Source organism: Porites lutea, chromosome 1, assembly GCF_958299795.1.
Source record: "Porites lutea chromosome 1, jaPorLute2.1, whole genome shotgun sequence".
Lineage (NCBI taxonomy): Eukaryota > Metazoa > Cnidaria > Anthozoa > Scleractinia > Poritidae > Porites > Porites lutea.
The window spans coordinates 48860938-48881256 of record NC_133201.1 but is presented as its reverse complement, the minus strand read 5'-3'; the positions used below and the strand labels follow the sequence as shown (position 1 = coordinate 48881256).

At 40.5% G+C, this 20319-nt stretch overlaps 1 protein-coding gene across 1 annotated transcript; it reads right to left on the bottom strand.

Annotated features, from left to right (window-relative positions):
• Positions 1-401: 401 nt before the first annotated feature.
• On the bottom strand, positions 402-11551 carry LOC140953547 (NADP-dependent malic enzyme-like). Its single transcript, XM_073402957.1, has 12 exons — positions 11412-11551; positions 11049-11196; positions 8675-9034; positions 7865-8026; positions 7364-7467; positions 7130-7239; positions 6640-6737; positions 5678-5791; positions 4303-4414; positions 2964-3106; positions 2170-2343; positions 402-1152 (listed from the first exon to the last, which is right to left on the bottom strand). Exons 1-12 carry the CDS (start codon positions 11528-11530, stop codon positions 913-915), a joined length of 1884 nt encoding a protein of 627 aa, XP_073259058.1. The 5' UTR covers positions 11531-11551; the 3' UTR covers positions 402-912.
• Positions 11552-20319: the final 8768 nt, after the last annotated feature.

Below are 20319 nucleotides of genomic sequence, written 5' to 3'. Positions count from 1 at the left end.
CCCTGGTTTCGATTATGTTAAAAACCGCTCGAACTGTACAACTGTCCCAAGACTTTTGTCCATGATTGTAGGGCCGGAGGCTCAGGCCCCCTCCCTATTTTTAAGCCAAACTGGAGCCGGTAGGGCCCCCCTTGTTTCTTAGGGTCTGCATCAGCGCCCCCATTTACTTGAATATCTGAATCCACCACTGATTTGACAACGACATTTCCAGTCAGAAGATAAGGCCACACAGCTTGTTCATTCAAATGAAGCGTCCTGAGACTATTCGATCTTGATTTGGGTAAGAAATTACCGAGGATAAGGCCTCAGGTTATTCGATCTTAGTTGATTTGGAAACGAAATTAACGGGGCAGTTAGAGGATAAGGCCTCTTGATTGTTCATTCAAAATAAGGAGACCTAAGACTCTTTAATCTTGATTTATTTGTAGAGAATATATTATAATTATGATCATTTACATCAATAGATTCTCACTATTTTAAAGCATCCGTATGTATGATTCCATTTAAAATAATTGTGACATGGACGTAGACATTTGGCGATTTTTCCAAATTCTGTGATTTCTACCTCGTCAAAAAATTAACAGATCATTTTTGCTCAAGTGACTGCAAAAAGTTCAACACTTAATACTAAACTAGACTATCGAACAATGTCTACTCTCTGTAACCGAAATATACGATTAAAAAGGGTTGAAATCGGCTTGTGGTGAAAGGTTAAATTTCTAGAGATAAAAAACTAACTTTAAACCCCTGATAACTCTTATAAATTAAAAATTCTCTTATTTTGCTCAAAACGTTTATTTTTGACTTAAGAAGAGCAAAACTAGGCATCTAATTCATCTCTTGAAAAAATAACACATTTCTCTCTTGCATACTAAGAAGCATTATTAATAATTTTTAATCAGCAGAACATAATTATTGAGTAGGCCAGGGGTAGGTGGACGGCATGTAAGACATGTAATCTGGAGCGTACAGGTTATTTTTCACCAGTTGTTCTTTGTCTCTGGGTTCCGGGTGTATGGTGACCAACCTAGTGGAAAAAGCCAACTTGACGACATCCACGGCTATGTTATATGAGACTTCCCTGATATCCGACAGAGGCGGGTAAAGACAGCCTTTCTCTAACTGTGATGGAGCTACCTGGCCAGCAAGAGACTAGGGAGGTAAAAACTTCAGTTAATTATCTATTACTCAATGCATTTGTGTTAATCCTCTTTATTATTTAACACTGGTCAATGAAATACCAGGTGAGCTTCCGCGAAAACATGATATCTTCACACGTAAAAGTAACATGTTATTTCACATGTGAAACGATCACCGTTGCTATGGCCGCATAACAAATCGCGACTTTTGCAGCAAAAAAACATTTAAGCGAAATGGTTTGGAATTTCATTGGTGTTTATATAATAAATATAACATTACATGGCCGCTTGGAGATACGAAATTTCTCTTGGCGATTTTTCAACACTCCAGGAGAAATTTCGTATCTACGCGCGGCCATGTAATATCCTCTATATATCCCCTTTTAACAGCAGGAAAGATTTACCTACTCCTCCTTCCCCGTAAGGCCGTAACCGCTATCTTAAGCTCACCTTTGTACGGGTTCACCCCCATGTAATTGCTCTTGTCCAAAACAAGCAATACACGTACAGTACAGCAGCCCCAAATTTTTACTTTCTTTGTCGTTGCTCGAGTAGCACGCACCCAGTGGGCAATTACACAGCTTTTACAACAAGCATTATTGCGTTCTACGTAAAGAGAACGCAAGACTACTCTGTTGGGTTTTCCTGTGGCTCGCTTGGTGTCAAGTACGCGAAACCTCTAAGGAAGTTGTCGTTGTGCCATGTCGCTGAGTGCCATTTAACTTTCAGTAATACACGTTTAATATACGGTATGATACTGCGGCGTTATGAAAATCTCAAACAAATTTCATCAGAGAGCAACCACGACAATTTTTTGGTGATTTTAGCAGGCATTGCATAAACTTGAAAAAGTTGACCCAACCTTTTCAAGTTTCAATTTATCTCTATCCTTACCTCCGTTGCAATATGCGACTGGAAGTAGTTTCAATGCCAAAATATATTCATAGAGAACAAAACTGAACAATTTTTGTGGAATTGGTGTTCGGCTTTGCCCAGCTTTACAGCTCATGTATAGGCACACGTTTCATACCTCGGCAGCAAGAAGGAACATCTCATCGGTTACATGTTGAGCTTTGCAGGATATAACTCCTAGGGCGACACCCGGGAAGATGTAAGAATTGTTTCCTTGCCCTGGTATGAAGTGACGACCATCAGGTAGAGTTACTGGTGCAAAAGGACTGCCACTAGCATACACAGCCTTACCCTGAGAAAGAGGAAAAACGACACCCTGTGGATTGTGGAGCTTCCATTCAGGGGACACACAAGGGACCAGGATAAGTGTCTCTTGGATAGAGTTGTCTTTTCACTAGAGGTGACCGGTACAACGAATATACATAGCAATCCCGATTTTTCGAGTCACCTTGGGAAAGGTAAATTGATTCGAATTATCAGGAGGTTTGAAAAATCATAGTGTTGGCTGGTTTAGCGAAGTTGGGTTTGGTTCAAATTGGCGTGAATTTCGAAAAACCGAGTGCGACTTTCCATAAAGCAAGTTGTTTTCCCCTAAAATTTAACTTGAGTTTTCTTTCCAGTTTCTCAAGGCCGATTGTTAGTCCCACGATAAATTGAAAACAATTATTGTGCAAAACTTTGTGGCGCAAACACATTGAGATATGGGAACGTGAAAGTTGTAAATAACCGTCTAAATTCTTGTACGGGAAAGGCGTGGTTGGATGCGTGCGTGGTAGCTGGGAAACGCCCTTTGGGATTTTCTAAAGTAGCGCTCTGTGAATGGACAAATGGTAAAACCACTGAAAAAGTTTAAGTTCAACCGGGTTCATCAGCGCAGAATTAACAGAGCGAAAATATTGAACGGTTCCTTACATTAGTCCAGGTGTAAGCTTGCTCCGCAGTGCACTCAGCCTTGGATGTAGGATTGCTGAGAGCAAAGATGATGGGTTTGTCGTTAAAAGAAGCCATGGCCTTAACGATTTCTTCAGTGAATGCTCCAGCGACGGCTGCAACGCCTTCAAAAAAGTCAGGTTAAATGGCATAAGTAATAATTTCCAATCTAGGCAATGTACATGCAATGTACTATCATCCCCAAACAGCACCATAGTGCAATTGAACTCAATAGTAGCCTATTACAGGCTCCAAGATAGTAGGAAAAGCGTATCGAATATTAGTAAAATCCAACTAGTGGTCTATTATCAATGCTGCGTCCTGATTGGTTGAGCTACTTTTAGGCTGTATGTTATAGCCCACTAGTAGCGAAAAGCGCGGGCTTTTTGGCGGCAAAAAAGAATTAAAGTCTGGCTTTAACTAGCTAAAATTTTTTTGTTGTCGATATTTTTGACCAACTAGTTGGATTTTACTAAAACAATTATTTCTTTCGCCCTCATGGCCTCTGAGTCAATAGCCCATTCGGGCTCGGGGAATAATTGTTAATTATTAAGCGAACACTGCGGGTGGGCTAGGAAGAGACGGATAAGTGGAGCCTGTATTGTTTTCAATACCTCATTCCGATCCACTAGCTCCTGGAATACCCTACCATTGGTCAATTTTGGCAGTTTACGTCAACACTTAGATCGATCACCTGCCTTCACGAGTGAAGAGTCGGCCAAACATGGCGAGCGTTGGAAACAGTCATACACCGCACACTTTTACATTTTGACACGATAAACAGTTTTTCTGGGAGTGAGCGAAGAAGTGAGTAGACTGAGGTATTTAAAAAGATGCTTACAGGCTCTCCTTTTCTCCCTTCACGCAGTTTTTCTCTTGCTCTCCTCTTCGTTGCTCGCCCGCTTTTTTCGCTCGTCTGCACTGATCGAGAGTTTGACAAGGCTAACTAAATAACGACACAGTTTCAAGCGTAAACTCTAATTAGCAGATAACGTATAGGCAGCCAAGCTGGTAGCGAATTAGGAAAACGTGAACGTTCTTGTGAGACAGGCAGATGAGAAGTCGCGCTGAGGTTGCCAGTGGTTTCGATACAAGTCATTTAATTCGATGTCGTTTCTATAAAAGTTTATTCAGTCGAGGAGTAAATAGTTTCACGTACTATCCACCTCAAATGTTTTTCTTGTTCACCAGCAAACTATACTAAAGTGATCAAAAATTTTGTGCAATTTCACTGATAAGTTCGAAACGAAACGACTGGTTTCCGGTGCTGAGAACGAAGCGTTTGATACTCCTCGTAAGAAAAAAGGTTGCAAAATCTTACCAATAATCGCAGTTGGTTTAACGTTTTTGACAACTTCTGCAAGGGTACTGATGTGCTCCGTTTCATGAGCATATTTCAGTTTCTGTTCATTTAATCCTCCGACTGGACGATCCTGAGGAGGGAAGTTTCGATTAAATAATACAGAACGCAATTTTCTTTGCAATTTAAACGTAAGGAGTGGTCATCCATCATTGCTATTTTAAAACGTTTCTGGCAAAAATGGTTAATGCTACTCAGGCAAAGCAACGGTTTAGCTCTTAAAGCTGTTTTATGAAACTTTTTATTTATTTATAATATTGCTACAGGACTGAGTGCAGTCCAATTTGGTCTGTAATCATACGAGTGATTGACCAACCTCGTGCTCCTGGCTTAAATCAAGGGAGTCCACAGTTAACCCAAGCTCGAAATTGGAGCATCGGCGAGCATCGGCATTGTTGCGTAACATTCGAAATATAAGGATTTGTATGGGAAAAAAACCTATCGTTTCTGTAACCTACGAAAATGAAAGGATTTCAATAAAAAACAGCTTACCACAGGAAAAAATAACGGATTCCCATTTTTGAATATTTTAGGGTATTTAAAGAATACCCATAAAAATCCCAAATTTGGCAAAGTGAGACAAGTCCCAACCAGGGAATTCCCAACCAAGTTCCCTGGTTGGGACTTGTCTCACTCTTCCAAATTTGGGATTTTTGTGGGTATTCTTTAAATACCCTAAAACATCCAAAAATGGGAATCTGTTATTTTTTCCTATGTACCTTACTTTAAGTGTGTGTTACGTCTCTCCTGTGTGGTCCACGGGTCGATTTATGGCCGTTTTATGGGTTTTTATGTAAACGGTTTTCTCTCTATATAAAGGTTTACATAAAAACCCATAAAACAACCATAAATCGGCCCGTGAACCACACAGGAGAGACGTAACACACATTTTAAGTAAGGTAAGCTGTTTTTTATTGAAATCCTTTCATTTTCGTAGGTTACAGAAACGATAGGTTTTTCCCCATACAAATCCTTATATTTCGAATGTTACGCAACAACGCCGACGTTCGCCGATGCTCATATTTCGAGATCGGGTTACCTGACGAGGCAAAAACGGCTGTGTGAGAGGCAAGAGTCCTAATTCGTCACCCGTATGCAGACAAGGCTATTATAGAGATTAGTGTGTAACTAAGTTGCAGGAGGGAGGCTGCTAAGCACAAACAAACCGCAGAGTCGCACGAAGCGATAGCGATTCTAGCTTTACCCGCTCTAACTGTAAGAGTACACGGGAAATGGCTGAACCTTTGGCGTGAATGCCAGTACGTCAAAGTGAATGCCTTTCGCAGCGCGACTTTCCCAAGTGGTAACGTACCCATTGAAAAGTATGTTACCCTACCTTAACAACAAGTCCTCTGGAATCCACCAACCATATCTTGCTCTTGGCCTCATCATGTGACAATCCCTCCTTGACCATGGCTAGAACAAGCAGATCAGCAATACCAATGGCAGCCTGAAGAAAACAAGCCATTAGTGACCATTAGTGTAAAATTACAAGAGTAGTGAATCTCGAAGTAGTCAATATAACCTTTTGGGACTTAATTCACTTGCAATGACCAAAAAAAATAGCAATAAAAATGTCTAATTTCTCGGGAAACGGGATTATGCAAACGTTCGGAGTAAGTGAACCAAAGCCCCCCCCCCCCCCCCCCAAAGCGGCCACGTTACTGAGTGGCTTCGTGGCTATATGCCCGCAGGTAGCCGTGTATCCATGCACTTACTAGAGAGTTTAAACAACTCCGAGGGTAACAGTAACGGGGACGTCAAAAAAGCAACAGTTTGAATAAGCAAAACAACAACTCTGCACGCGCATGATCACGCTTTCGTGTACATTTTTTTTGCCGTCCTGTCACTGCACTATTACAACGTGAAGCTTTCCAATGTGACGAATTATAGAGGACGTAAACACTTAGCTGTGTAGCCATATAGTCACCGTTTTAGATGTATACCTTATGAGTAGTCAGGTATTGTGCAATTACCGTAAAATTCCGAAAATAAGCCCCGGGGCTTATATTTTTCAAAGGCCCTTTTTGAGGGGCTTATATTCGGAGGGGCTTATCTACGGCGGGAAGTTTGCGTCTCAAAATCGATTGGGCTAGCCTTATAGCTGGAAGCAAATTTACCGTTTTTGCTTTGTTTTACTTTGTATTTGAGGGCAATTATCCGAGTTCAAGCCCCCGGGGGACTCATATTTGGAGGGTCGATTTAACGGAGGGTTTTTTGCGTTACTGGTCTGGGCGGCTTATATTTGGAGGGGCTTATTTTCGGAATTTTACGGTAATCCGTGTCAGAGTCCCTTACCTCCCCTGCACCTTGAAAGAGAAATTTGTGATCTGCTAGCTTGTTCTTGGTGATTCGCAGTGCAGCAAGAAGACCAGCGACTGTGACAGATGCTGTACCTGAAATTAAAGTTTAACATAAGTAACATACAGCTACAAATTCCACACCCCTATAAGATGCGTCTTTGGGATTTCTGAAGGAAAGAGGGGTCTTTACCACAGAGATTACCACAGTGCAGCCAGGAAGGGGACTCAACCCAATAAACCCTCTGTGATGGCTACACAGGTTGTCGGGAAAAGTGCACACGACAATCCAGAAAGGAATTGTGGGTCGTTTTGAGTTCACTGTTCTTCCGAAAGAAATTTGAAAGAATGGCACAAAAGGCCATGGATGTATGTTTGCGGGAAATGCATCCTCATAGCGACCAAATCAGTGGTTACAAAACAATTTTAAAACGTTTTATAGGATATAGATAAAATCTGTAACTGTTTTAGGCTATCTGTTAAATTACCTTGTATATCATCATTGAAAGTACAAATTTGGTTTCTGTACTTCTCCAGGAATCTGAAGGCATTGTGATTTCCAAAATCCTCAAACTGGATCAAAACAGACTCCCCATACCTACACAAGACAAAAAGATGCTTACATGCTCAAATCTTCCATAGCAACTGTGTACAGTTTAAGATGACATGTCTGTTTATTTTGCAAGTTAATTAAAATTAAATAGTTTACTAGGTCAAATTACCTATTAGTAGCAGCATTGATGAATTCATCAATTAAGTCATCATAAGGCTTGCCAGTCACTCGTTTCTGTGGCACTCCAATATACAAGGGATCATCTAACAAGGCCTTCAGAGGGGAATGAAGATCATTAGAAATTAATGTTATACTGCTCAACTTTACAATTATGCATAAATATGCATAGGTCTTACTTGCTAGAGGGAAAAGAACATATACTGGCTGACACAATTTGCACCTTTTCATATTTTGTTGTTTCAGAAAATATCCACCATATTGGTCCCATGGAGGCCATCATCAGAAATTCCAAGAAGGCGGAAAAAGGAGAAAGTTATCAAAGGAAAATACCTGAAATGAGATGGTTGCCAGCAGGAAGATGGGGTGGGGCCTCCACCCAATAACCTTCAGTGGTGGCTGGTGTGAGGATATTTTTTGGAGCATTACACATGGACAAAATTCGAAAACTGATAAAATTTTTTACAGCTGAAATATTAAGTTGTTGTCTGACCTGGTTATTAGTTCCTACATCAATCATGACAGGTAGACACACTCTTGGATCAATTCCACTGCAAACTGTGTAGAGAGCAAGCTTGCCAACAGGTATCCCCATTCCACAGCAACCAAGATCACCTAAACCAAGTATGCGTTCTCCATCTGTCATTACAATGGCCTATAAATTTCAAAGACAAAAACACAACTTAGGAGTAGCCCTGGGGTACTGCAGTGTTGGTGCATGGAAAGTGACATAACAATCAATGGAGTTGATAATTATGATGAAAAGAAACAATCGCACTATACACACATAGCTTTGCTTTTCCTAATCCAAATTCCATAATGAAGTTATTTGGAGTCAAAGAAAAACATGTATTTCTCTCAAGCTTTAAGCATCATTACAGCACCTTTCTCGAAAAATCACTTAAAATTGTCATATTTCATCAGTTGGCTCACATGACAAATAACTTATAATGGTTCGCTATATATAAGACTGAAAGTTTGAGACTGGTCGCTGTTGAGAGTTTGAGCCTGAGATTGAATTTCAATGGTCTCCTTAAGCTAATACTCTTTGATTGCTGTCTTCCCTTGGCCTTGCAATGGGCATTGTTTCTGTGAATAAATAATTTTATTCAGTAAACCCCAGGTCAAAACGGATGCCAAGGGGACATGCCATGGTGTCTGAATTATATGGGTGTCTGTATAAAGTGGGTTACTTCTGGAGAAAATATAGGTGATTTTTCAGTGTGAGTACAAATGGAACTGTCCATTATATGTACAGGTGTCCATACTAAGCTGTTGTCCATAGAGCGGGCTTACAATGTACCTTGACATCTTCAACAGGCCAGTTGCCTACAAGCTCTTCAACATGTCCAAGGTCATGGATAGAAACAAATAGACCTCTGGGTTTCCTAAAAATCATGCCATATTTCTGACAAGCAAGCCCCACTGTTGGAGTATAGACAATGGGCATCAGCTCTTCAGTATGATCCATCAACAGTTTGAAGAATAATGACTCATTCCTCTCAAGAAGAGCCATAAGCATGATATACTTCTGAAGATCATCAACTTTTCTCTGTAGTTCTGCATAGGTTCTCTTGCACTGGATCTCTAGGGTGGAAATGCGTGGAGGAAGAAGGCCATGAATTCCAAGGATTTGTCGTTCTTCTAGAGTGAACGCTGTTCCCTATAACAAAAATAAGTTGCCAAACAATAATAAAGTTTTTTACAAAGCTACTGCTGCAGCCATTTTGGGAAATTCAATGTACTTTACCTCTCCACGCCTGGGTACTACAAACTAAGGTGTGGCCTCTGGATAGATAGCAGGATGGGTAGGAACCCATGAGAGGTTCAATTTGAAACTTAATTATTTGGTTTTATCAACTCAGTCGCCCTAAGGGTGTTAAAGCAACAGGGGGTGGGGGTGGGGGTGGGGGTGGGGTGGGGGAGGGGTGGTGAATTCAACAAAGTTTTATATGGGCTAGCCTCTGCTGCTTCCAAGCTCCAACTCCTTACCTTTTTATATACCATTTTTGACAGACAAGGTACCCCTTGCATATACCTTCCATTGAAAAATGGTACCCCCTTTACACTAGTTTCATTTTAACTCAGTGCTTAATTATACTGATGTACCATCCTCTTAATACGAATAAATCACTAAACTAGGAAGTTTTCTTGTCTATTAATGCAGTCATAAGACGCAGTGATGCCAACCTCTGGAGATACAAAATCTGGAGACTGTCTCTTCTGAAGAACCCTCAGCCCCACCATCATCCAGTCCACCATCCCATGAATTATAACAGGGATGTTATAATTCAATGTTATAACATTATATGAAGACTTTTATAATGTACCGGCCATCAAAATTCCCATTTTTTGACAAAATAGTCCTGTCAGATAACACCCTCCTCGATCTCCATAATTCTTCATAAGATACTCAGCCTCATTCATTAATTATTAATTAAGTTGACTCTGTTAGGAGGGTTACCCTCTTTACCTGGGACTTTTCTCCCATCAATTCAGGTTTCTGGGAAACTGCCCACCTACTCCTCCCCTAAGCTAACATTAACACTTACTTCTCACTTAGGGCAAAATGATGGCTTAGGGGAGGGGTAGGTGGGTAGTTTCCCAGAAACCAAAATTGGTCCCTTTTCTCCATAGTTATAAACAGGGTCATAAAGAGGGTCCCCAATAGGTTTTTCAGGTCCTGGGATTTGTATTATTTGACAGGACAGGATTCGGGATTTCAGAGCGAAACGGGGGCAAGATTCAAGACTAAAAGTGTACACAGGATGCTGGATGCCGAAAATATCCCTCGGGATTATGGGATATTGAACGAAAATTTGGGTCGGGGTTACGGGACTTGAGAACCCTATGAGGACCCTCCTTAAAGGAGTTGGACCAAGGGAAAAAGCAGGGAAGCTGTTGCACATGTTTCTCAAACAACTATTCACACATACAAGTTTGATCAATGCAGAGGCCATTTCAGAACTTTACGAGAAACTTGTAACTGCCACCCTTTTTAACAAGGTTTCTTTCAATCGGGACCATTGTCTTCAATATATATGCCTGTTTAATTAATAAGCTCAATCTGGTTCCACTCAGATGTACAGTTATTTATTGAACCAAACAAATGTATATTTATAAGGGGCCGACCATTCGACTTTTTAGGCGGGGGGGGGGGGGGGGGTGGTATGAGTGATTTCAGAAAAAATACTCCGGCAGACTGTTTTCCAACGCTGAAAAACAAATTAATCTTTTATGGCTCTTTATCCTAGAAAAAACATCTTACACCGTTGTTTGTCGGGGAAAAAATTTCTAGCACCAGAGGTTTGGAGAAAAAAAATCTTACCCAAACCAAATCACCCATACACCGACTCAAAAGTTAATTGGTCGCCCCACTACCCGCGGGACGACGTAAAACAAACAAACAAGAATAAACCACGAAGCAGTTCCAAACAGATTAATCCCTGAACAGAAAACAAATACATCTTTTTCGATACAAGGAGTAAAAGCGGTATTCTTCGTGTCACAAAAAGCCACAGTTGTGCAAAATAAAATGTGCGACAATCGCTCAACATCACATTGGGCATGAGCAACAAATGATCATGAAAGACGTACTAGTAAAAGAAAGACGTGCGCTCAAGCGCGTACGGACGTCCCCTGAGTTGTCGTTGGAATATTAATTTGACGTACACTACCTTGTTAAGTCGCGGATCTCTAATGATATCAGTGCCTCTGATTGTGGGAATCTTGTGGACGTGCCTTAAACCCGACATTTTAGCTATTCCTGAGGTCTGGATCGCTGACAAACTGTATGTATGATTTGCAGCTCCAACCTTCGAAAACCTATGGTCGGTCACGCGGAAAAGATTGCACGACAAAACAAACAATAGGTAAGTTAATCTTTGGACAATAAAAAATGTTGTATCGTGACCTTATTTCTTATTATTTTTTAATATTAATAAAATATTGCCAGCTAATAAGGTCGCTCGCTAAACCTGGTGGAATGGCAAAAAATAGAAAAAGTATATATAAGGCTTATTTTGGTAACTTTAGCTTACCGTTTGAAAGACATTTTTCGGTAAAATGCTCGCCGGACAACAAGACGTACGCAAGTACAACTTTGCATGTCAGAAAACCCAACTAAGCTAACTAAACCAATTTTTTGAGCTGACATCATAAGAGAACATTTTAGCGCGTGCTGGCCAGCACGCGCGGCCGCTCGTGCTTGCCTGCTGCAGCTAGAGACTGCTCGGGGTCTAGTCTATTCACGGGGACCCCATTTTTACGTCAGAGATTTCGTTGAGCATAAATCGTGGGGGATTTATGGACAGCAAGTGCAAGGGGGTGGGGGTGGGCTGAGGAAAGTCCAGGTAGCCAAAGAAGTGGCGGGGGCGGGAGCCCGGGAGAACAGGGAGCGGGAGGGGTACGGGAGACGGGAGAAGAAAGGGTGGGAAGCGGGATCTCTACGATGGACGGGAAGCGGGATAGAAATTCAAAAAGGCAAGCTTTCGTTGTTTGTTACTGCTTATCATCAAGTCAAAGAAACGAACCCAACAACAACCCCTCCCCCCCCCCCCTCCCCAACAAAGAAATCAGGACAGTGCCAGGATTGCAAACCTCATTTTTCTTTCCTTCTTTTTTTTTCGTTCGTTCTTTGGCTGTTAGTGTATTTTTTGTTGTGTTATTTTTTTTCCTTTTGCCCTTCCCTTTTTAAGTACAAACTGTATTTCTCTCTATAGTCAAGTTATTATCAGTTAAAGGTCACGTTTAAGGTATCTTTCGCTTCATTTTTGCATTTATCAGAAAAATTTGCGAATTTAAAGCAATATCGTGAAAATTTGATGAAATATAACACTCGGTTGTTGGTTACCACACCTTGATGAATCTGAATGGTAGTCTAAACTATAACCATGAGGAAAATTTGCGTCAGTTGTGAAATTTTTCCCACCATAAGAGTTTTGCTGTTGCTTCCCTTACAAAGACAACTGAAGAAAATGCGCTTTGAGCACACTGTGAGCCGGATATCAAAATATTGTTATTACTTTTTTGTGTGGCAATTTACATTTCATAACTCACCACACCTTGATATCGCGAAATTCCTTCGGCAGCGATGCTCTCACTGAAACTGCAAGACACTGTGCAATATTGATCGATCTTACCTTGTATTTTTATTGTCCTGTTTCTCTGGTTTCTCGCTACCCATGTATGTTTTTAAAAAATCCTCCAAGTAAAACACTGTTGAACGCAACGCAAGCAAACGATCGAAGCTAAACGGTTTTGTTTTGTAAACCGTCACTGTTGTACCTGTCGTGTTTTTAGAGTGGAGTTTACAAAAATCCTGACGTATTTTCACTGTTTGATAACAAATTACCAACCAACCAATTGTAATTCAACTACAGTTGTGCCGTGTCACACTGATGTTACGTTTCAGAGCATAACAACAAACATTCTGGGAAACTATCTGGGGAAGAATCCATGAAGTCTTTTTTATCACTGGTAAAAATCCTTAGAGAATTAATTATTATCAACCAAGAGCGAATAATCAAATGGGACAGAGAAGTAAGTGCCCAGTCTAGCCCTCAGGATCTGAGAATTTCACCAGTTATATTTAGACCAATTAAACTCTTGAAAATTAAATTAGATAAAATTAATAGGAAGTGGGTCTCCGGAGAGGTCCGCACACTTTTATTCAGTGTTGTCCAGAGAGAACTCATCAGTCGCCATTAAAATTGTTGGCTTCAAACTAGAGCTTTTAAAGTATAATGTGAAGTGTGCTTGGCGCCTACTTTGTGTGTGAAGGGGTATAATGTACCGACTTCAACTTTACTTGGTGGCCATGGAAACGTTCGTAGTTCAGAGAAGACGAAGTTCGGCGCCAAGTATGGGTTACACCACACTTGAGAACACTCTTGACCCATAGGAAATAGAAGCCATGTGCACGATGTGCACGTGGAGCGGTTGTAAGATTCTAATGAACGGAGAGATTGACAGCTTTTACTTCGAGTAATACACTTTGTCAACGAGTATGAAGCCATATTTTCTACAGAGCGACTTAAGATTTCCAAGTGCACTTGAATCAAGTGCTTGCTTGAAACTACCTTCGCTTCTGGTGTGAAGCCAACAAATATTCTGCATTACTTGCTTTGAAGCAGTCACGCGTCGACTTGAGGACGTTTAAAACTGAACGACTTCAAAATGCGGACGTCTCAGGAATTAGACTTTCTTTAAACTGAAACCTTTAAAAACAAGACGCTGTGCATGGGAGCGTATTTTTAGGCGTCGATGTACAACGCGTGTGTGAATTTTTTATGTGTATTAGGGATTTGTGCGTAGTGCAGTAGCGTTGTATATTTTAGGGATTGGTTGAGATGCGTGAAGTTGAAGGCGTGGAGTTATACTGGACGTGATTTGGTATTTAATGGCTGTAGTTAGTTAATCAGTAAAACTTGTTTCTCGTAGAGTTGAATATGAAGTAACAAAAAATAACTTTTTTGGGAGGTAAAAGTGATTTTAGGTGTTGAAGTGAGGTAGTTGTGGAAGTGCTAATTTGGTTATGAAGGGATAGTGTAGTTAGAGTATGTTGAAATAAAGTGGTGGTTGTGAAAAGTTTTTTCAATAGTCGAAAACCGGAGGGGGGAACACACTTGTACTTATTTTAAAGGTTGTAAAGCTTTCTGTTTAGGATTGTTTTTCGCTTATTTTTGGAAATATTTGTTTGGAGAGAACATGGATAAGGGAAATTTTTTTATAGAAAAGGGGGTATGAAGATGTTGATGGGGGCTGAAATTTTGTGTGTGCCCGGGGGCTTTCAAAAGTCGGTGAGGCCAAGGGGGAGGGCGTAAAATATGCCTGTAGAACCCAGGGGCTGATTACATGAGCCGGGCTGGCTCGCTTTACAGAGATCCCGGCAACTTACTTAAACACAACAAAAATCAACCACAGGGAAACCAATGTTTACTCTGACATTTTCTAGCTAGTTTGGGAGCCCAAGAGAAAACTAATTGCACGTCAATGTTGTGATCAATTGATAGCTGTCAAAACATGGTATCCGCTGACCAGTGTCATCTCACCGTACCGCGGGCTCAAGTGTCGACCCATCGAGGTCGAGTATTTTTGAAGTTATCCGCTGACAAATTACCAGTTTCAAATGATCGTAGGCTCAAGTTTATTTTTTCTAATTATTCATATGAAATAAATTGTGTTTATGTCACTATGGTTTTGGACTGTTAAGATTTTGATTTCAAACTGGCCTCGGACGCGAAAATTCAGCCAGTTTTTTAAAAATACAGGCGGGGAAGACCTTTTCTTACTATGGTCACGCGTTGGTCGCGCTCTACGTCCAATTTTTATACTCTGATTGGTCAAAAATTGACAGGTGAGTTCACGCGGAAAATTTATGCAGCATCAAGCAATTTGTTTATTAACTGTCTTTTCCACTGGATGTACAAAATGAAATACAGCTGCTGTCAAGAGTCTTCTGTTATAGCTGGCTTGTTTATTGGGTCTTTGGTTGAGAAATGCGTCGCTTGTCAAAATTCGGTTATCCGATTTCGGATTGCATCGTTTTCGTTTTTCACCTTGCTCAATGCGTAGAGGGCTTAAAAGTCTCAAGCAACTGTGGCCTTCCTTGATATCTTTCAGGAACTGAATCTCGAATGGTAAGCCTGAGTAATTATTTTATCTGATGTTTGTTTTTGTTATATCTAATTTCACGAAGTCGAGCACAGTTTATGCACCAAGTTTATGCACGTTTGTAAGATTTGAGTCAATGATCTGACCCAGTATCAGGTTTGATATACCGTAGAATTCCGAAAATAAGCCCCTCCATGTATAAGCCCCTCCAAATATAAGCCCCCCAAACCGGTAACGCGAAAAACCCTCCGTTAAATCGCCCCTCCAAATATAAACCCCCGAGGGATTGTTCTTGGAATATTGCCTTCAAATACAAAGTAAAACAAAGCAAAAACGGTAAAATTTACCTTCAACTGTAAGGCTAGCCCAATCGATTTTGAAACGCAAATTTCCCTCCATAGATAAGCCCCTCCAAAAATAAGCTCCTCAAAAAGGGCCTTTGAAAAATAAAAGCCCCGTGGCTAATTTTCGGAATTTTACGGTAAGCTTACAGAACTTTAAAAGGCCTTCAAATATATTTTCTCACCGCAAATAGAAAGAAAACGTTCCGAAGAGTATTTAGGTATAAATTTGGCTTTTGAAAGAAAACTTTGAGCGTTTTCAAGTTCATGCTTCGAGGAGTGCAAGGGCACCCAATGGATCTGTTCCTCAAAGTATCTGTTCTTCAGGCACATTTTTGCTGGCTGGGAGATGTGAAAGAAATAATAGTCCTTGGAAGGAAAGTGTTGCTGGGAAAAAGATAATTCAGGGTGTCAGAGGGGATTTGAAGTCTAGAATAGCTGCTACGGGTTATTTGTATGGGTTACTTACCACTCAAGATCTGAATTGTGCCCTATGAAACTTCCCAGTAAGTCAGGTTGCAGGTTGTAAGGTTGCTCGCTGGGAACTCTTCCATCAGTCTTGCTGGGAGTGAGGAACAGATAATTTTTTTCCAGCAATCTCCCAAAATGCTTAAAATAGTCTCAGAAAACTTTATTCACGCTTTGTTGTTGTTTTTAGGTCTTTTTCTCAAAATTTCCCGTTGGGTGCCCCTGGGAGTGGCATCTTTGAAAAAAGCAAACACCAGGAGGCCGGCTGAAATTAAAGTAAAACATAATTAACTTTTAAGATTAAAGTTTCAGAATTTTTAGAGACACTTTAATACTTGTCTTCGTGAATGAAAATTGTTGTCTCTGTAAATGTTTCACCGAATTATCTTTCTTTTACTGATTGTTAGTAGTCTCTCTTGCAATTTTAATCGCTCGTCCGTGGCGTTTGTTTTCATCGTTCATGAACATCGCTTGCAGGAGTACTTTAAAAAAAGGTCGCGCGTATCAAAAGCTTTATAAGATTACACATCGTTATAACTGAAACCATTAAATAACAAAAAAATAACAATAATAAACTCGTTATTATGTTGAAGCGTAACTCTATTAAAGTTCCTTCAAACACTCGACCACACCGACAGCTCGCACTAGAAATGAGAACCGGCTGGCCGTATGGGTGATTTTGGAAATTTTTTGAACGGTTTCGCTAAATTTGTCTTGAAAAATTGTGAAATACCGCATTCTGTCCGAGGTCTGTATGATAAATATTATTGTAAGTATTGTTTCACCTCAGATGTGATGTATAAAAAGTATTAAAGGTTGGTTTACACACCCCCAGATTTGTTGGCAAGAATTTTTAAAGTAAACCTATCGAACGCAAAAAAATTCGCCTGATTTGTTTTCCACGAATTTGTTTTCGAGACCTTATCTACAGCTGTGATCAAGAGCCATTATGGAAGATGTTTGCTATTGTTTGGGTGTACATATAAGGCTATCAACTCGATGTAAGATGTTTCACTTAGCCTTTCCCTCAGAAGTCACATGAATTGATTTGTGGATTACAGGTTTATTGTTTGATATAAATTATAAATTTATTAATGGGAGCTTCGCTTTTAGCCGTGGCTAAATCTATATATTAATCCATCAACGCAGGTTCCTTCTTCCTAGATATCCTCATCGTGCCATGTCATGATCAATAACAATCTGCAGGATAACACTCATTTATTGTGTTGATTGATCTGTAATTAGTAAACAGCATCGCCAGCAAAAAGTCTCAAGATACTATCTAAGATGTAGTGGATCTTATCGGATTTTTTATTCTTATGACACTTTTCCCAGTCAGTGCCTAATCAACAACTGAACAGAGGGCCAGCTGACGGGCACACAAGCAGCATATGGACAAAGGCATGGGTCGCACTTGGCAAATTTCTGGAAGAATTTGTTTACCTTGCGGTAAAAATCAGTCATCGTGGCACATTGCCAAGTGCGACCCCAAGTGTTCAAGTTGGAAAAAACTTTGAAAATTGCAAAAAACATCAAAGACGTGACCAATTTGAAACACGATCAAGCTGAAACAAGCGTAGAAATTTTCTGACCTTCGCGCTTTCGTTGTGGACGGACGAGGCTACTACTACTTTTCGCCATTTTAACGTTTTTGCGAAAACTCCCTGCGACAGAGCAATTCGTAAGCTTGTAATCCTTTGCTATTTTAACCTTATTACGGGAACTCTCTACCAAGGCAAGTACCGTCACAGGTTTGTTATTCTCCGAGCTAAATGCAGTCTTTGTAGCCAAGCACTTTATTTTCTTTATTTCTCCCATCCTCCTGAAACTGGGGAAGGAGGAAAACGATCCTACGCCAAATGATCAGAGTACGAAGAGATTATGTTCTCTGGTTTCTGGCCTTCTTTAGTTCTCAATGTGTCAAAACAACGACAATTAACTCCCACTAGTATCTACTAGTGCGACCCTCCTCGATTTGACTAAAAGTTTTCTTTTCCGGTTGCGGTTTCGAATTTTCGTGTTTTTGTAGCCGGAAATGATGAAAACTTTTCCCAAGCGCGACCTATGCCAAATATATGAAATTGTCCGGGACGTTAGAATATCCTTATACGGACTATACCTGAGACGACATTTGTTATGTAATTAGTTGTTGTGGTGGTAGAGTTCAAATGCATTAATTCCACCCTTAGGCTGCTTTATAATTAGGGCAGAAAAAACTGTGGTAGAAAAACGCTCATTGACATTGAATGATCCACTGTTATTCATAGAATAATCAAGAATTATGTAGCAATATCAAAACAGCCTGCGGTCATGTTGTCGCGATTCTGGGCTTTACGTATGTCTGTACCTCTATATTCCCTCCCCGGTTCTGATCGTAGGTTTATAACCTACGCGTATAGAGTACTAAAGTGTGATGTCATAAAAATGAAATTTCTGAAATTATGCGATTTGTCAGGATATTCTGAAAGGACAATGTCCAAGAGGCCTACTTGCCAAAAACGAGCATTTGGGGGCAAATTGTCTCTGAGATCGTAGCCCAATTATGCTTACAAAATTCCATACAAACCCTTCTAAATATTTTTTGGGTCGACCCCCAAAAAAATTAGTAGGGTTTGTATGGAGTTTTCTGAGTATAACTGGGCTACGATCTCAGAGACAACTTGCCCCGAAATGCTCATTTTTGGCAAGTAGGCCTCTTGGACATTGTTCTTTCAGAATATCCTGACAAATCCCATAATTTCAGAAATTTCATTTTTATGACGTCATCACTTTAGTACTATATACCTATATGATGAAATGTGCTAACGAGAAAGTTATTCTTGGAATAAATTCAAGTGTTTTGGGGAAAACTATTGTAGCTGTTTCAGTGTTTCGGTTCCAGTCTTAAGTGTTTTTAGTGTGTTCCTCATTCTTTTCGGGCGCCAAATCTAGTCACGCACGGCCGCGCGAGCGTTAATTAGATTTTGGGGTCCGTTTGCCTCGGGAGCACACGGCGTCCGACAGCACTACAAAGCATTCATCAAAAGCGCAGCAAAAACGACATAAGAGGGAGTCATGTTACTAGATCAGGCACTGGCTTTCTTGGGGGCAGTTTTTGTCCTGTTTGGAGTTATGGGTTGCATTATGTTGGCCATTATTCTGCGATGTGTAATGAACGTGGAAAGAGCCGTCTCGTATAAAAGAACCACAAGCAGTCTCCAGCAAGGCCTTCGACATCGGCGGAAACCAAAAGAAGATGATGACTACGGTCCCGATAACATTCGCGGAATATTATATAGGTCAGTCAGAAATTTAGTAAATACTCGATAAGCCAGTGGCGGATCTTGGGAAGCGGCCTCGGCCCAGGGGCCCCTATCTAATTTTTAGATCGACCAAAATGAAGCTCGTAGGGCCGAGAAAAGTTGTTTTCGAGGCAGGGCCCCATATTATCATTGGGTCTGGATGAGCGGGTCCCTACTTGCTTGAAGATCTGTATCCGACACCGTGCTGTCCTCTTTTCTTTCTTTCTTTTTTTTGTTAAAAACGTCTATTTTGAGCAGAGGCAGAGGGGATACTGAAAGGTATTGCGATTCTTATAATGACGATTTGAGTCTCAAAAAGTTCTGTCAAGGTCATTTTATTCTCTTCCACCCAGTATAACAGTCTAGTAGTGACCGATGAGAAGAAAATTTCTCGAACTCCTTATTTTGCCTGATGGCAGTTCCCTAAAATGCTAATGTTGCCTTTCGATGTTCTTACATGATTTGCCCTTCTTGGCTGTCCGTATCGGAATCTCATTAAAGGTTTTTATCCAAAGAAGGATTATCTTGTAGCTTATTTTTAGCCTATTGTAGTCGTTAATTTTTGTCTCCGTTATCTGTTCATTGTTTACAAATCGATTGGCCCCGTCATTAGAGGCCAGTCAGGCGACATGTTCCTACGCAAAAACGGAAGCTAGTGCCTATGCCGGGATTGACCTCTCAACAGAGGTCAGTCAGGTGGAACTGACATATTTCTTGCCTCTACTCAGGGGACTAAGAAATGGCAGCCGACAGGCCATACCCTTACCCTAAAAGCTAAACTGTGATTAGTTCTTAAAGCAGACTAACGTTTGATTAATATTTTTCTCTAAAGCTAGCCTTTGTCGTCGTGATAGTTTTGATTCTTGAAGCTGAAAACAGATTCAAAAAAGTCTCAAATCAATGAGAAAAGAAGAAGGAGAAAACTTTACGAGCTGTGTGCAACATGTACATGAACAAGTGCATGAATCAATTTTCTACACGACGCCTTTGCATTGAGTTGAAAGTCAGCCAAATTAGGAAATTACAAAATAACCGATAAATTGAGGGAAACACAAAAATAACCCCTTCAAACTTTAAAGGAAGGTTAAAATAACATAACAGAAATAACAGATGCCACAGATGGACAAAACTGAAGAAGATTGAAACGGATTGAAATTAGGGTTTTTGAAAACTGTTCAGCCTAACAGTATTTCAAAGTTGATCCCTGCTGCTTGCAACTTTAAAAACAACGCTCAGGAGACATA

What these genes read in the sequence shown, in the direction of transcription:
- LOC140953547 (XM_073402957.1), bottom strand. Translation starts at nt 11,530, where the DNA reads ATGATGTCAGCTCAAAAAATTGGTTTAGTTAGCTTAGTTGGGTTTTCT. An exon ending in GGCCTGTTGAAGATGTCAAG is followed by an intron (nt 8,027 to 8,674) that starts GTACATTGTAAG and finishes TGAAATTTATAG; the next exon opens with GCCATTGTAATGACAGATGG. An exon ending in CCAGAGGACTTGTTGTTAAG is followed by an intron (nt 4,415 to 5,677) that starts GTAGGGTAACAT and finishes TTCCCTCCTCAG; the next exon opens with GATCGTCCAGTCGGAGGATT.